The sequence below is a fragment of the Myotis myotis genome, unplaced genomic scaffold (assembly GCF_014108235.1).
Source record: "Myotis myotis isolate mMyoMyo1 unplaced genomic scaffold, mMyoMyo1.p scaffold_m19_p_6, whole genome shotgun sequence".
NCBI lineage: Eukaryota > Metazoa > Chordata > Mammalia > Chiroptera > Vespertilionidae > Myotis > Myotis myotis.
Window position 1 is genome coordinate 56,569,701 of NW_023416368.1, and position 14,252 is coordinate 56,583,952.

Genomic DNA, 14,252 nt, shown 5'->3' on the forward strand with positions numbered 1-14,252 from the left:
GTAATACAGCTTGATATCTGGTATTGAGATCCCACCTACTTTGTTCTTCTTTCTCAGGATTGCTACAGCTATTCGGGGTCTTTTTTTATTCCAGATGAAGTTTTGGAGAGTTCACTCTAGGTCTGTGAAATATGCTGTTGGTATTTTAATGGGAAGTGCGTTGAATTTATAGATTGCTTTGGGTAATATGGACATTTTAATGATGTTGATTCTACCAATCCATGAACATGGTATGTTCTTCCATCTGTTTATGTCTTCCTCTATCTCTTTTTTCAACATCCTGTAGTTTTCTGAGTAGAGTTCTTTTACCTCTTTAGTTAAGTTTATTCCTAGGTAGCTTAATTTTTTTGGTGCAATGGTAAATGGGATTGCTTTTTTGGTCTCTCTTTCTGAAAGTTCACTATTGGTGTATAGAAATGCAATAGATTTCTTGGCATTAATTTTGTATCCTGCTACATTGCCAAATTCATTTATTAAGTCTAATAGTTTTTTGATGGAGTCTTTAGGGTTTTTTATGTATAATATTATGTCATCTGCGAATAAGGACATTTTTACTTCTTTTCCAGTTTGGATGCCATTTATTTCTTCTTCTTGTCTAATTGCAATGGCTAATACTTCCAGTACTATGTTGAACAGGAGTGGTGAGAGTGGGCATCCTTGTCTTGTTCCTGTTCTTAGGGGAAATGGTTTTAGTTTTTGTCCATTGAGTATAATGTTGGCTGTGGGTTTGTCATATATGGCTTTTATTATGTTGAGGTATGATCCTTCTATTCCCACCTTGCTGAGAGTTTTTCTTAGAAATGGGTGTTGGATTTTGTCAAATGCTTTTTCTGCATCAATTGATATGACTGTGGTATTTTTCTTTCAATTTGTTTATGTGATGTATCACATTTATTGATTTGCGGCTATTGTACCATCCTTGCATCCCTGGGATAAATTTATTCTTGGTTCTTACGTAAGTTATTGATTTTTTCATCCATTTCTTTTTGATTCTTACATAAGTTGTTGATTTTTTCCCTCCATCCAGTTTATGCACTCTAGGACCCTTAATCTGAATTCTTTTTCTGACATGTTGCATGCCTCTGTTTCACTTAGCTACTTTTCTGGTGCATCCTCCTCTTCTTTCCTTTGGGAGTTTCTTTGTCTACCCATGTTTGATCTCACTGATAGATCTAGATGTTGAGTCGTTTAGGGGCTGCTCCTTTGGTGGCTGTGGCTCCTTGGGCTGCGGTTGCTCCTCGGGCAGTTGTGGTAGCAGTTGCTCCTCAGTTGGCAGCAGCTCCTCTGGTGGGTGCTGTTCACAGCCGTGGTGGCTCCTCTGGCTGGTGGGGGGAGGCTTCTCACACAGCTGCTGTTTCTCAGACAGAGGGTGTGCTGACCACGAGGCTGCTGTTTCTTGGATGGGGGAAAGCTACACACGCAGCTGCTACTCCTTGAACTGGGGCGGACTGCTCACGTGGCTGCTGTTCCTTGAATGGGGGCTGGCTGCACGCTGCTGTTGTTCCTCTGATGTGGTGGGCTGCTTGTGCAGCTACTGCTCCTTGGATTTGGACAGGTTGATTGCAAGTCTGCTGCTCCTTGGATAGGGGTGGGCTGCTTGCACGGCTGCTGCTCTTTGGACGGGGGTGAGCTGCACGCGTCGCTGCTCCTCCTCTCCAGGTGTCAGGTTATGTGGCTTGCTCTCTAGCACTTTAGCCAGACAGGATAAAATTCACCTTAACAAGACATGATTCAAGGGGAACAAAGCATGAATGTACCCATGACACCGATAACCCCTATATAAGTGACCACCTGAGAAAAGAGAATTAGGGGAGAGAAAAGAGAGTACAAATGATATCTAAGAGAGAGAGAAAAAAAAGAAGAAAAAAACGATAGGAGAGAAAAGAAAAAGGAGAATATATATATATATATATATATATATATATATATATATATATATGTAGAGAGAGAGAGAGAGAGAGAGAGAGAGAGAGAGAGAACACCACAGAACCAATAGATAAACCAAACAAATACAAACACCAAACACCCAGTAAAGTGGGTGGGGGCAGAATCTGTAGAGGCTGAGCTGATATCAAGAGGCACTTCTTTGATGAAGTAAGATTAAATTGTAATTTTCTAAAAGAAACCCCAAAACGACCCTTGGAAAAGTAGCTTAACTTTTTGGGATCATTTCCTGGCCAGTGTCTTCCTGGACAAGACTCACTCAGTGTCTTATGAGGCCCTGGTGCAGTGGCCAATTGCAGCAGGTACCTGACTTCTCCATTGATTTGATAGACATGACAATAGCAGGCAACAATGGCCATATAGAGAATCATCCTTTATTAGGTCTACCAATGAAAACTCCAATATTACTAACATCGAATGTTACAAGGCCTACAAATAAGGAATTCGTTTGGGGATTGTGGGGTTATCAAGCCAATTCAGTTTTATTTGAGTACCTAAATGCTTTGCTGATATTTGCCTAATCTTTTTCTTTGGATATAGGACATCAGATATGTTCATACTTGGCAAATAGTCAATATACCACCCAGATGTTCCACCCTTCAATGGGAGATATTTCAAAATTTATAATTGCTTAATACAGGAACTAAAAATGTACATTCTGACCTTGAAGGAAAGCTCATCTTCATTGTCCCCATGGAAATCATACAAGGCTTTGGCCTTCCTCCCCTTCAGTGCTAAAGGAGACATACTTTTCATGTCAGCTGTGGAAACACCAAAATACAGAACATACTAAAACACAAATCCAACATTTTAAGAAACCTCCTTGTTATCCCCAGGACAAAATATTTTCAATTTATTCAAAAATAATGTTGAATTTATTTAACTTGCAAAAAGATGAAGGAAGTTCTCTTAGCAGGAAAAAAATTATCTATCTATATAAAAGCCTAAGCTACCATTATAACCGAATGGATGACCGAACAGGCTGTGTGGGGCAACCAGGCCAGCAGGGGGGTTAGTGAGGGGCGACCAAACGACCAAGCAGCAAGCTGCGTGGGGCAACCAGGCAGGCAGGGGGGGCAATTAGGGGCAACCAGGCCGGTGGCGGGGGGGGGAGGTGTAGTTGGGGATGATCAGGCCAGCAGGCAGAGGCAGTTAGGGGTGATTAGGCTGGTGGGGGGGGGCAGTTAGAGGCGATCAGGCAAGCAGGCAGGTGAGCGGTTAGGAGCCAGTGGTCCAGGATTGTGAGAGGGATGTCCGACTGCTGTTTTAGGCCCGATCCCCAGGATCAGGCCTAAACCAGCAGTCGGACATCCCCCAAGGGGTCCTGGATTGGAGAGGATGCAGGCTGGGCTGAGGGGACCCTCCCCCACCACCTGTGCATGAAATTCTGTGCACCAGGCCTCTAGTAGAAATATATTATAGAAATATATTTGTATGTTTCTAAAAAAATTATAGAAAATTGGCCATTATCAAATGAAGGCATTTTTATCTTTTTCCCCCCTATAACTCAAACAAAGTATCAAGTATGAAGAAGAGCTTACAAAACTTTATGAATCAACTGTTTAAAATGAAGGCAAACAACTTAAACTGATCATGGCCAGAGGGAAAAGAAATATATATTGCTTTAAAGGTCTTGGGCTCCCCTTAGAGTGAAGAACCACTTCCCGGAGTTGTTGTACCTGGGCAGGGCCGCACAAAGACTGCTGGGAAGATCCCCTCCCTGTCTCGCAGTCTGCCCTTGTACCAGTCAGAGTCCAGCCGCTGTAGGATCAGGATCCGTTCTCCCCTCCTGAAGGGTAAGTCATCACTGGTCTCCGCTGTAAAACTGTGAAGAGCTTCACACCATTCTCCAGAAAGACTGTTATCCTGTTACAAAACAGAGGTTTGATAAGACATTTAAGATTTTATTTGAAACTAGAGGCCCGGTGCACGGATTCGTGCATCGGGGAGGGGGCATCCCTCAGCCTGGCCTGCGTCCTCTCGCAATCTGGGACTCCTTGGGGGATGTCTGACTGCCAGTTTATGCCTGATCCCTCAAGGGATGTAGCAGTGTGCCAAGAGGCAGGCAGCCAGGGAGGAGCCCGAGCCGGTGCCATGCAGCTCGCGCTCATCCTGGCCGGTTGTGCCTACTGTCGCTGCTCAGTAGTACTGCCGCAGAGTCAGGAGACGTTCCGCCACCGCAGCTGCGCTTGCCAGCTGTGAGCCTGGCTTCTGGCTGAGTGGTGCTCACCCTGTGGGAGTGCGCTGACCACCAGGGGGCAGCTTCTGCATTAAGCGTCTGTCCTCTGTTGGTCAGTGCACATCATAGCGACTGGTCAATTGGTCATTCTGGTTGTTCCAGTCATTCGGTCTTAACGGTCACTTAGGCGTTTATACATCTAGATTTATTTCTGCAGAGCTTAAAAAATGGTGGGGAAAAAGCTAAGGGGTCATAAGATTTCAAAGCCTGAAGCTTTCTTTAAATCACCCAACAATTTATGTTGCTATCAAGTTTCAGAAATAAAAATTTCCAAAAAGATTTTATCTTTGAAATATAATTCTATATGACAGATGTGATAGAATTTGTGGCTTTCCTGCTTTTAAAGGGTATATAATACTTAAGAAAAAACTTTTTTCTAATTATGATCTATGATATTAGTTCTATCTTAAAAATTAGGTAAAAGCATACAGTATTCATATATAGTATTTATTACACTATGAAAGAATTCTGGAAAACAATTTCCAGTGAAACTCTTTAAATTATGAAGGCTCATGCCAAAACCGGTTTGGCTCGGTGGATAGAGTGTCAGCCTGCGGACTGAAAGGTCCCAGGTTCGATTCCGGTCAAGGGCATATACCTTGGTTGCAGGCACATCCCCAGTAGGAGGTGTGCAGGAGGCAGCTGGTTGATCTTTCTCTCTCATCGATGTTTCTAACTCTCTATCCCTCTCCCTTCCTCTCTGTAAAAAATCAATAAAAATATATTTTAAAAAATTAAATCTTTAAAAAAAAAATTATGAAGGCTCATAATGGGCAGTCTGTTAGTTCCTAGGTCTTTACTTGATTCAGAAGCTATCAGATTCCATGGCACAAGACTTCATTAATTCACTATTAATTTTATAAGGCGTAGTTAGCACTAAAGCTGGCAGAATAACCACCCAAATATGGTGGGACAGTATGGTGGAATGTACCAGCAAGAATGCTTTCATTTCTACCAAGTTAGGATGGGAGCCCTATGTTCAAGAAACAATCAACTGAGCTACCCCTACCCATCCAGGGCTAGTATGTAAAAATTTTACTCGTTTTTTCTCTCTCCCATTAAAAAAATAATACAAATGCTCCTAAATATTAGGTAAGTTCAGAAATGTATGAAGAAGCAGGGGAAAAAACCTACCCACCCATAATCTTACCTCTTAGGGAAATATGAATATTAATAAATATATTTCCTTGTAGTCTTTGTATGCTATATATTCAATTCCCTATAACATTTTCTTCCCATTATGTTTATTTTATAAAACTAGTTTTTCATGGCCTCAGAACATTCTACCATTAATGATCATATTTAGGTTGGTTCCAATTTTTTTTCCCTATGATAATAAAACCACTATGACTATCTTTGTGACTAAAACCTTCTCTTTTTTACCCTATTTGGAGGGTAAAAATATAAAAATAATCATTTTTACTTTCTTGTTTTTTAAAAAATATATTTTTATTGATTTCGGAGAGGGAGAGAGAGATAGAAACATCAATGATGAGAATCATTGACCAGCTTACTCTTGCATGCCCCCCACTGGGGATACAGCCTGCAAGCTGGGGCACGTGCCCTGACTAGGAATTGAACTGGTGACCTCCTGGTTCATAGGTCGATGCTCAACCACTGAGCCACACCAGCTGGGCTGTACTTTGTTTTTAATACTCAAATAATTACTTGTTTATTGTTGAGTTGTATTGAATCTTTGTTAACTAGATAAGTTAAATGGTATTTCATCATTGCTTTATAAGGCATTTTGATTATTAGTAGGGTTAAATATTTTTTAATATCAGCCACTTATACTATCTCTTTATCTCTTCTATTCTCCAATCATGTCTTTTCCCCCGTTTTCTATCAGGGTTTACATTTCTTTCTAATCCATTTGTATGAGCTCTATATGCAATAAAGATGTTAACCATTTGCCCACAGAGGTGGGCAAAAGTGGGTTTCCAGCTGTAATACAAATAATATAATAACCCTATTAATAAAAGCCTATGTGGTCGTCATGCCCTCATGCTGTGACGCCCTCATGCCGTAGTGAGCGGTCACCAGGAGACTGAGTGCGTAGTGGGCACATATGGGCGGGCAGGGCTGTGTGCGCATGTGGTTGGGCGGGGGCTTGACGCTGTGTGTGCGGTGTGGAAGGGGGTCCTGTGGCTCCGTGTGGCAAGGCCTGGGGGTCCTGTGGGTCTGCGCGGTGCAGAGGCGGGTCCCGCGGCTCTGGCCTACCTCTTTGGGGCAATCCATCAAGGAGCCCTGGATGGGTGAGCAGGGCCTACCTCTTTGGGGCGATCGATCGCGGGGCTCCTGCACTGTGAGAGGGCAAAGGCCAGGCTGGGGGAGCTCCCCCCAACCCCCACTGAGTGCACAAATTTCGTGCACCGGGCCTCTAGTTAATACATAATGATACAAGAATAAAATCTGTGTTTTGTGTACTCACAATATAAATCTACTTTTGCTCATCCCTGTATTTATTTCAAATATTTACTATATGAATTGAAAAATGCTTTTATAACATTCTCTCCTGATAATTACAATTTTAATATCCTTCCCAGAGTTGAAACCTGGCTTTCATTATAGTTATCTATCCAAGCAGCCTACCTGAGAATTTGCTCCAGAATCTTCTTTTTTGGTCTTCAGTGGTACCTTTGTGCCTATGTTAAAAAAAAGTCAAAACTTCAGATGTAAAGACCATATAGTATTGGAGAAAAACCTTAGGGGAGAGTGAAAAGTCTGGGGTTGCAGACCAGTCTCTTCATAATTCTGACCAGGCACTGTCCTCTCTGGGCTTTTTCCCTTTTTTGTACAGTGAAGGAAGATACCATTAGTTATACTCTCTATCCCATTTCTGTTTAAAGGTCTATGATTATCCATATGCCATTTCTGATATGAGGCTATTGCTATTTACCTAAAATACCAACACCAGCTCTCTGAGAGATTACTTCAATAAGAGCTATCCCACACAAATGACCATTTTTAAATAATTTCTCCTTCTATCTTAAAAAATATGGCAATATGGATTATTATGCAGCTCAAGCACTATCCTATTATTTAGTTTATTTCAATTAAGACAGAATATGATAAAAAACGATACTCTCTGTACTCACTGAAAACATTTGTACCAGAGGTGGGTTGATCCTCAACAAGTTCCACAAGGTTAAGGGGGGAAGTCCTAGTTCTGCCTCGAGGTTCTCCTCCAGCCCATTCTTCATTCACATACTCATTAGGAACAATACTTTCTCCCTCCAAGAAACTTAGCACATCCTTCTGGTCTCCAATATATTCAAACTGAGTGCCACATCTTGGACCTCTGAACAAAGATTACATTTGTGGGTTAAACTAGAGAGTACTACTTTTTCAAAATGCTTTAAAACCTTTCATTCAGTCTTTCAATAAATATTGTGTTTACTATGGAACATGGTATACTAGACACAATTTAAACTTTTCCATGATAAAACTTTTTCAGATATGAACGTGTTCACCTAGAAAGGCTAGTCAATGTCACAGAGACACGCAGAATTCCATAAGCTGGTGGTCAGTTTGCACTGCCATGTCTCATGAGCAGTCTCTACATCTTTGTATTCCTGGACCACAGTAATCCATGGCTCAGTCTGAACTCTCTCAGTTATAAATGCACTGAGTTTAGGAGTGCTAACCCTAAGAATCTCAGGGCAAGACATCAAACTTCCATGACAGAATGCAACGGGCATCAGCTGGGCAGACTCAATGCACAATCAATGTTGACTCAATCATGAGTTGTATACATAGATGAATGATCTTCAAAATTAGAAGGTTCGAATAAAACAGAAACTCAGCATATTATCTTATAATACTTAATCTTTTACCTAACTCTGTTGTTTTAAAAATGATTTTTGTATCTCCTTTAAAAAAGGCTTAATTTCTGATAATTAGAACAATCCTTAAATGGTCAGCAATTCTGACTGAAAATAAGAGATAAAACTGTGTTACTGGAAGGCATGATTTAATACCAAACCTTCCATTTGAGGTGTTAGAAAGGAAGTTTCAATAGCAACAGGCTAAGGAGATGCGAATGCCTGAAAAGAAAAGGTTGGTACAGTCTCCAATCAGGTTCTGATTTAAGTCAGGTCAATGGACTGAGGGGCTGAGAGAGCCCACTTCAGATCCAACCTGCTGACACATTAAACACGGCTTAAAAATAGGAGGAAAAACTGAACCTGAAATAGAATTCCACTATTGTGGCATCAGTTTTCTTATTTGTGGTAACCTTTGCATTTATTTTCTAAAGCCCTCAGGGAGCATCTACATATGTCTGACCTATTCAAAGACAGGTTTACAGTCTTCAGCAAGTAGTGAAGTCTATTATTTTGCTCATTTAACTGGAACATAAAGTTGCACTGTGGCAGTGTTTTAAATCATACAAAAAAGTTACAATGATGCATAGAAAGGTCATTAATTCTTCAGACATAAAGGAAGACCCCTCCAACTTAACTCTTCCTTTAGTTTCTTCTAGTTCCTCTTAAAAACAAAACAATACAAAATGTCTAGCTGTTTTTGTAGGGTTCATATTTCTATAAGGTTAAATATTTTCTATGACAATAATTTTGAACCTTCTAAAAATGTGTTAGTAGATAAATACCAGCTGGCCCAATAGATTACACTGGATGACAAAGTGTCTCTGTTTAAGCCATGGCGAGGCGGTGGGAAATAGCAAGGTGGACTCCTTGTGCTGTCTACATGTCCTGTATTGATATGAGGAGTTGCTTAGGTCAGCTTGTACCAGCACGTTGAATTTTCATTAGCATTTTAATCCACTATGGCTTTTAAACAAGTACACTTTTCCTCATGAATCAAAAGACACACTGGGAATAAATAATCACACATCTGAAGTGTATAAGCTTGGTAATTATGATATAACAACAGGCCTGGTTCATGGGATTCGTGCACTGGAGGAGGTGTAACCTGTGGGGACGGGCTCACTGTGGGAGTGCTGCTCATCCTGGTCAGCTGAGCAGCTGTGGACCTGCCCTATGAGCGACTCAGCCCAGTCAGCCGAGTGGTGCTCCCACTGTGGGAGCGCACTGACCACCAGCGGGCAGCTCCTGCGTTGAGCATCTGCCGCCTGGTGATCAATGCGCGTCATAGCAACCAGTCGTTCCAGCGTTCAGTTGATTTTCATATTAGGCTTTTATTATATAGGATTGGTCACCTCCTTTGCATTTTGTGCAAAAGAACACAAATAAAACTTACTTATTAACACAATGAGATGAAACTGATTCTCTTTTCCCATTTCCTCCTTCTGGAACATCAATCTAGTAAAGACAAATCAAGGCAACCATTGTATTTTTTTCAGATTTTAATAAGATGAATTTAAGGCTAGGTAATTAGAAAATACATGATTGAAATTAACAAGTTTAGACAGGTGTTTAACTGGTTAAGTGGTACCATACGTGCCAAAGTTAAGAAATCCAGAATTTGGTTTTAAAAACACACACACACATAACTTGTGAGGCAGCCTTCCTTGAATAGCCAACCAATCCATTTCTTATTTCCTGGAATAAGCATATTAATATCATTCCACCCCTGACTGAATTTTCTCTATCCCATATCCCCTAAGTTGGAAACTTCAGATGAGGAGGACTTAAATTAGAGACTAGGCATCAGGCATTTGGCACCACTGCCATGCCTATTCAAAGTGTTGGTAAAATTCTGCAATACTTTCCGGACCCCAAAATAAAACCTTTTAATCAAACTTGTGGATACTCTCCATTTTCATAACTCTGGAATATTTTTTTCCACCAATGTGAATAGAAAAGGAATTAGTACTCAGTGGGCATCTACTAAGTGGCAAGCACGTTATATAATACCGCACTTACAAAGCTCAATGAAGCTAGGTTGTAATAAAAATTTTTGACCAAAGTATATTCAGTCTTTGAGATCTATATTAAATAAGTCAGTGCCCTTCTTAATGAATTCTAAAAGCTCAAAATTTCAAAATAATTTTTTCAACTTGCAGGCTTAGAAATAATACTTATACCAATAATGTGGCAGATTCAGTGTAACTTATTTGAGTGACGTAACTGTGCTGTAAAAAATACTGTTACATTGGGTAGGAGAAAAATGAGGAAGGGTGCTAAAGCTAACATTGTTCTTAATATTAATTTAGTGAATGTGGATAGATTTTTCCAACGTATCAGGGCATATTTACATTGGAAAATTTTTAAAGCCCACATTTTGTAATCCAAGAGACTCAAACTCATTTATATTAGAAAAACACAGGTTTAGTGCTTTAGTATTCCCAAGTCTATTTTTCTAAATGATGGAAATAAATGGAATGAAAGAATGAAAGAACCAAAAACAAAATGTACTTGAAAGAAAAGGAAAAGTGGTACCGTAAGCTCAGAGAACATTCCTTCAGAATAATCTTGTACCTTTTGAGTCTTGTTTATTAAATTTTTCAAATAATTAACATATATTCTTAAGTGCTTAACAATCCTCCAAGAATAGCTGATCACCAGTTGACCTATAGTGTTTTTTCACCTTAGGATTTCAGATAGCATTTAGAAATTAAGTTCTAGACCCCTATAATATATTAACAATTAAGCATTATCTAGTTGAAAAAACTTTTATTTTCTGAATTTTCCAAACACCAAATGAATTAATGGAAGAGAGAGAAGTAGAACCCAAGAATCAAAGCTTCCGATTACTTTTCCCAAAATGCACGTTACACAGAACCCACTGAACATATGACCAATTAAAACAATCATGACCCACTTACAATTACTTTGACATGGTTGGCAGGAAATACCCCAGTCTGGTTTCTACATTTCCCTCTGTACCAATCTGTATCTATTTTTTCCAGAAGATAAACAATTTCTCCAGAAGTGAGATTCAAATCACCAACTTGCTCTATAAAATAAAATTATAATTATGTATGATAAATTATTCTGGTTGCATGCAGATCTGATTAAAGCAGAGCACAAAGTATTTATTTCTGTCCACCGAGGCAGTATGTTCTACTGACTCTGAGAACAGATTATACTAATTGAATAGACTTAAAAATATCTTTTTTTTAATATTGCTGTTATGAGCTTCCTCTTTTAAGATCAAATTAAATACATTTATTATGCATTGACTGATGAGAAATGGTTAAAAAAAACCAAAAAAACAAAAAACCCCAAACACTGTGCTGGCCAATGATTCCTACTGTGTCAATACAAACCTTTTGCTGAATACATATTGAACTATGAAAGGGTTTTATAGATGTAAAATATTCTTATTCTCATTCATGCTTAAAAATCATTGCAATCTCAAAATATTAACTAAGCAGTGGTTCTCAACCTTCTGGCCCTTTAATTACAGTTCCTCATGTTGTGACCCAACCATAAAATTATTTTCGTTGCTACTTCATAACTGTAATGTTGCTACTGTTATGAATTGTAATGTAAATATCTGATATGCAGGATGCTCTTAGGCAACCCCTGTGAAAGGGTCGCTCGACCGCCAAAGGGGTTGCGACCCACAGGTTGAGAACAGCTAAACTAAGGGAATACTACTCTTTAGAAAGTAAATTTACTCACATTAAAATAAAAATCTATCAAGTAAATAATATATAAACTTATAAATAAATCAGGAGTTTATCTGTAGTTTTGGATATAAAAGATATTTAAAAGTTGATTTAAAAATTATATTTTCATCTCATTAGTAATAGCTGAGCTATATGTGTACGTTTTACAATCCTTAGGAGAAAAGAATTTTATTTATTAAATTTGAAATAATTTCACTATAATTATTAATTGGAACCCACTATTTTGAAAGAGGTAAAAAGTTTGCAACTGGTAGGTATTTTGCTGTTTGTGCATGTGTAGGGAAACACCCTCTTTTTCTCTCCTTCATGGGGAGTTTCAAAAGCAAGGGTATCCAGCTAAGCTTTCTGGAATGGTTGGGTACAATTGACCATTCCTGAAGGTGGGTGATTGACAAGATGACCTCTCCAGTCTAGGATTCTGTTGTGCAGAGAATGAAGAAGGCTGGCCTCAGAGATTAACCTAAGGAGGATGCCTGCTCCTGGATTCTAAGGGCTCTACCACTTTATTATTTATGTCCTTACCTGCTGGAAAATCATGAAGAACGACAGCATGAGGAGCACTACTGTCAACAGGCTTCTGAGTGTGGCTTGGATCCTTTGGGGGAAAACAGGGCTGTGAGTGAAGTATTCAGGATGGATGCTGGATTTACATTCACTCTGAGACCAATTTTTCCTCCCTCACTAGCATCCTCTTGACATATGAGTACAAGATGCAAAACATAGTTGAGCCAAATGAGAGAATCAATATCAAGTTGCAAAGGCATGTGTCCTTGCCCAGGGAGAACAGCAAATAACTCTCAATTATAATATCCTCCAGCATTTTTTAACAATGAGAGTAAAACAAAATGGAATTACTGAACTTTAAAAATTTTTTTCACTAGGACCTATTCTACCCTGAAGTAGTGTTTTGTTTGTTTGTTTGTTTGTTTGTTTAATCTCTTTTCCTATCTGGAGTAGCTTTTTCCTAAAACTGTGAACAGGACTAAATCTTAAGAACAGAGCCTTAAAAGTTGTATCTTCATTAAGATGGGAAACGAAGAAAGTTCTGCAGTTGATATGCTTGCCCTTTAATGAAAAGAGCTAATGACTTTCACAAAAGTATAATTCACAAAAGTAAAATCTACGTCATTTAGTGCCACTTAACTGAATGCTTTCTCTAATTTAAAAGCTAACACTACCTCCAGTGCTTGGCCTAGATTTTCTATTTAATCTGAATGGTTTATTCAATACAATTCTAAGTAAGTTAACAAAGAGAATTCAATATTCTCTAACCATATGGCCAACTGCCATAGATTGGCTAGAGGAGAGGAGAAAGCTGAAGAGTGACCTTTTCTTATTAATAAGCAGTTGTTATTCTTAGTTTCTTTATATAAACTGACAGGCTAATAATCCCTTCATCATCATCAAATCTGATTAAAGGATATTATTTGGAGTTACAATTTTAAAACTCTTCAATACTGGCAAACCTGCGAAATAAATGTAGGCACATTTTTTGTGTCTTTTTTGTCTCTTCAACCCAACTCTTGTCCCCTCAGGGGTATCCCCACGCTTCTATTCCTCTGCCCCTCCCTGGCCATGATGTACCCAGTTGATCAGACTGCACTGTGGATAATGGTCCACCTTCTCCATTTCCCTGCAGCACCTCTGCTCAGATCTTTTCTACATCTCACCTGCTCTTTCAACCAAAATGCAACTGTGGAGGCATGCTGCATTCTCTCAAGGTAGGTAAACTGAAATACCAATTTAGGTCAAGACAGTAACGGCTAATGGCAGTTTATTATATGAGTTTACAAAGTAACACTGACATTTTCTTAGGGGCCACTCAGCACTTTCCCCTAAACAAATGAGCATCATGGGAATTTCAGGGATTGCAGAAAGAAACTGTGACATATTTTAAGTCTGGAGGGGCTTTTAAAAAAATAATTATTTATGCCCTGGCCAGTGTGGCTCAGTTGGTTGGGCATCCTGTGCACTGGAAGGTTGTTGGTATGATTCCTGGTCAGGACATATGCCCAGGTTTTGGGCTCAATCACCTGTGGGGAAGTGCAGGAGGCAGTCAATCCATGTTTTGCTCTCGCATCAGTGTTTTTCTCTCTCCCTTTCCCTTCCTCTTATTCTAAAAATCAATTTAAAAATCTTAAAAAATAAAAGTAATTATCTACATAACTTATTATGTGTTCATATGTAAGTTTTTCATTACCCACCCCCCTGATTTATGTCTGTGGAAAAAAGGAATGACTACTCAATAAATTGTATTAGGCTAACATCCGGTCAAAATGGCGTAGGTCTATGCGGTACTCGCATCCTCCCACAACCACATCAAAATTACAACTAAACTATGGAACAACCAACTTCAGAACCACCTGAAACCTATAGAAATCCTATAACTAATAATACAAAGAAGCCACTTAATATGAATTTGGTAGGAGGGGTCTAGATGTGGAAGGGGCTGAACCTACACCCACATGTAGCAGATAAGAATTGGGAGGATATTGCCACTACAGAGGTCTT

At 39.3% G+C, this 14,252-nt stretch overlaps 1 protein-coding gene across 9 annotated transcripts in view; it reads right to left on the reverse strand.

Moving 5' to 3' along the window:
- SH3D19 (SH3 domain containing 19) overlaps positions 1-14,252 on the reverse strand; it is a 175,825-nt gene that overhangs the window by 5,813 nt on the left and 155,760 nt on the right. For all 9 annotated transcript variants that reach the window (XM_036312674.1, XM_036312667.1, XM_036312675.1 and 6 more), the window contains 7 exons: positions 12,264-12,336; positions 10,932-11,062; positions 9,404-9,465; positions 7,282-7,484; positions 6,776-6,828; positions 3,624-3,810; positions 2,608-2,705 (listed from right to left, as the gene is read on the reverse strand). In XM_036312674.1, coding sequence (XP_036168567.1) covers positions 2,608-2,705; positions 3,624-3,810; positions 6,776-6,828; positions 7,282-7,484; positions 9,404-9,465; positions 10,932-11,062; positions 12,264-12,336 — 807 coding nt within the window. The remainder of the gene's footprint in view (positions 1-2,607; positions 2,706-3,623; positions 3,811-6,775; positions 6,829-7,281; positions 7,485-9,403; positions 9,466-10,931; positions 11,063-12,263; positions 12,337-14,252) is intronic.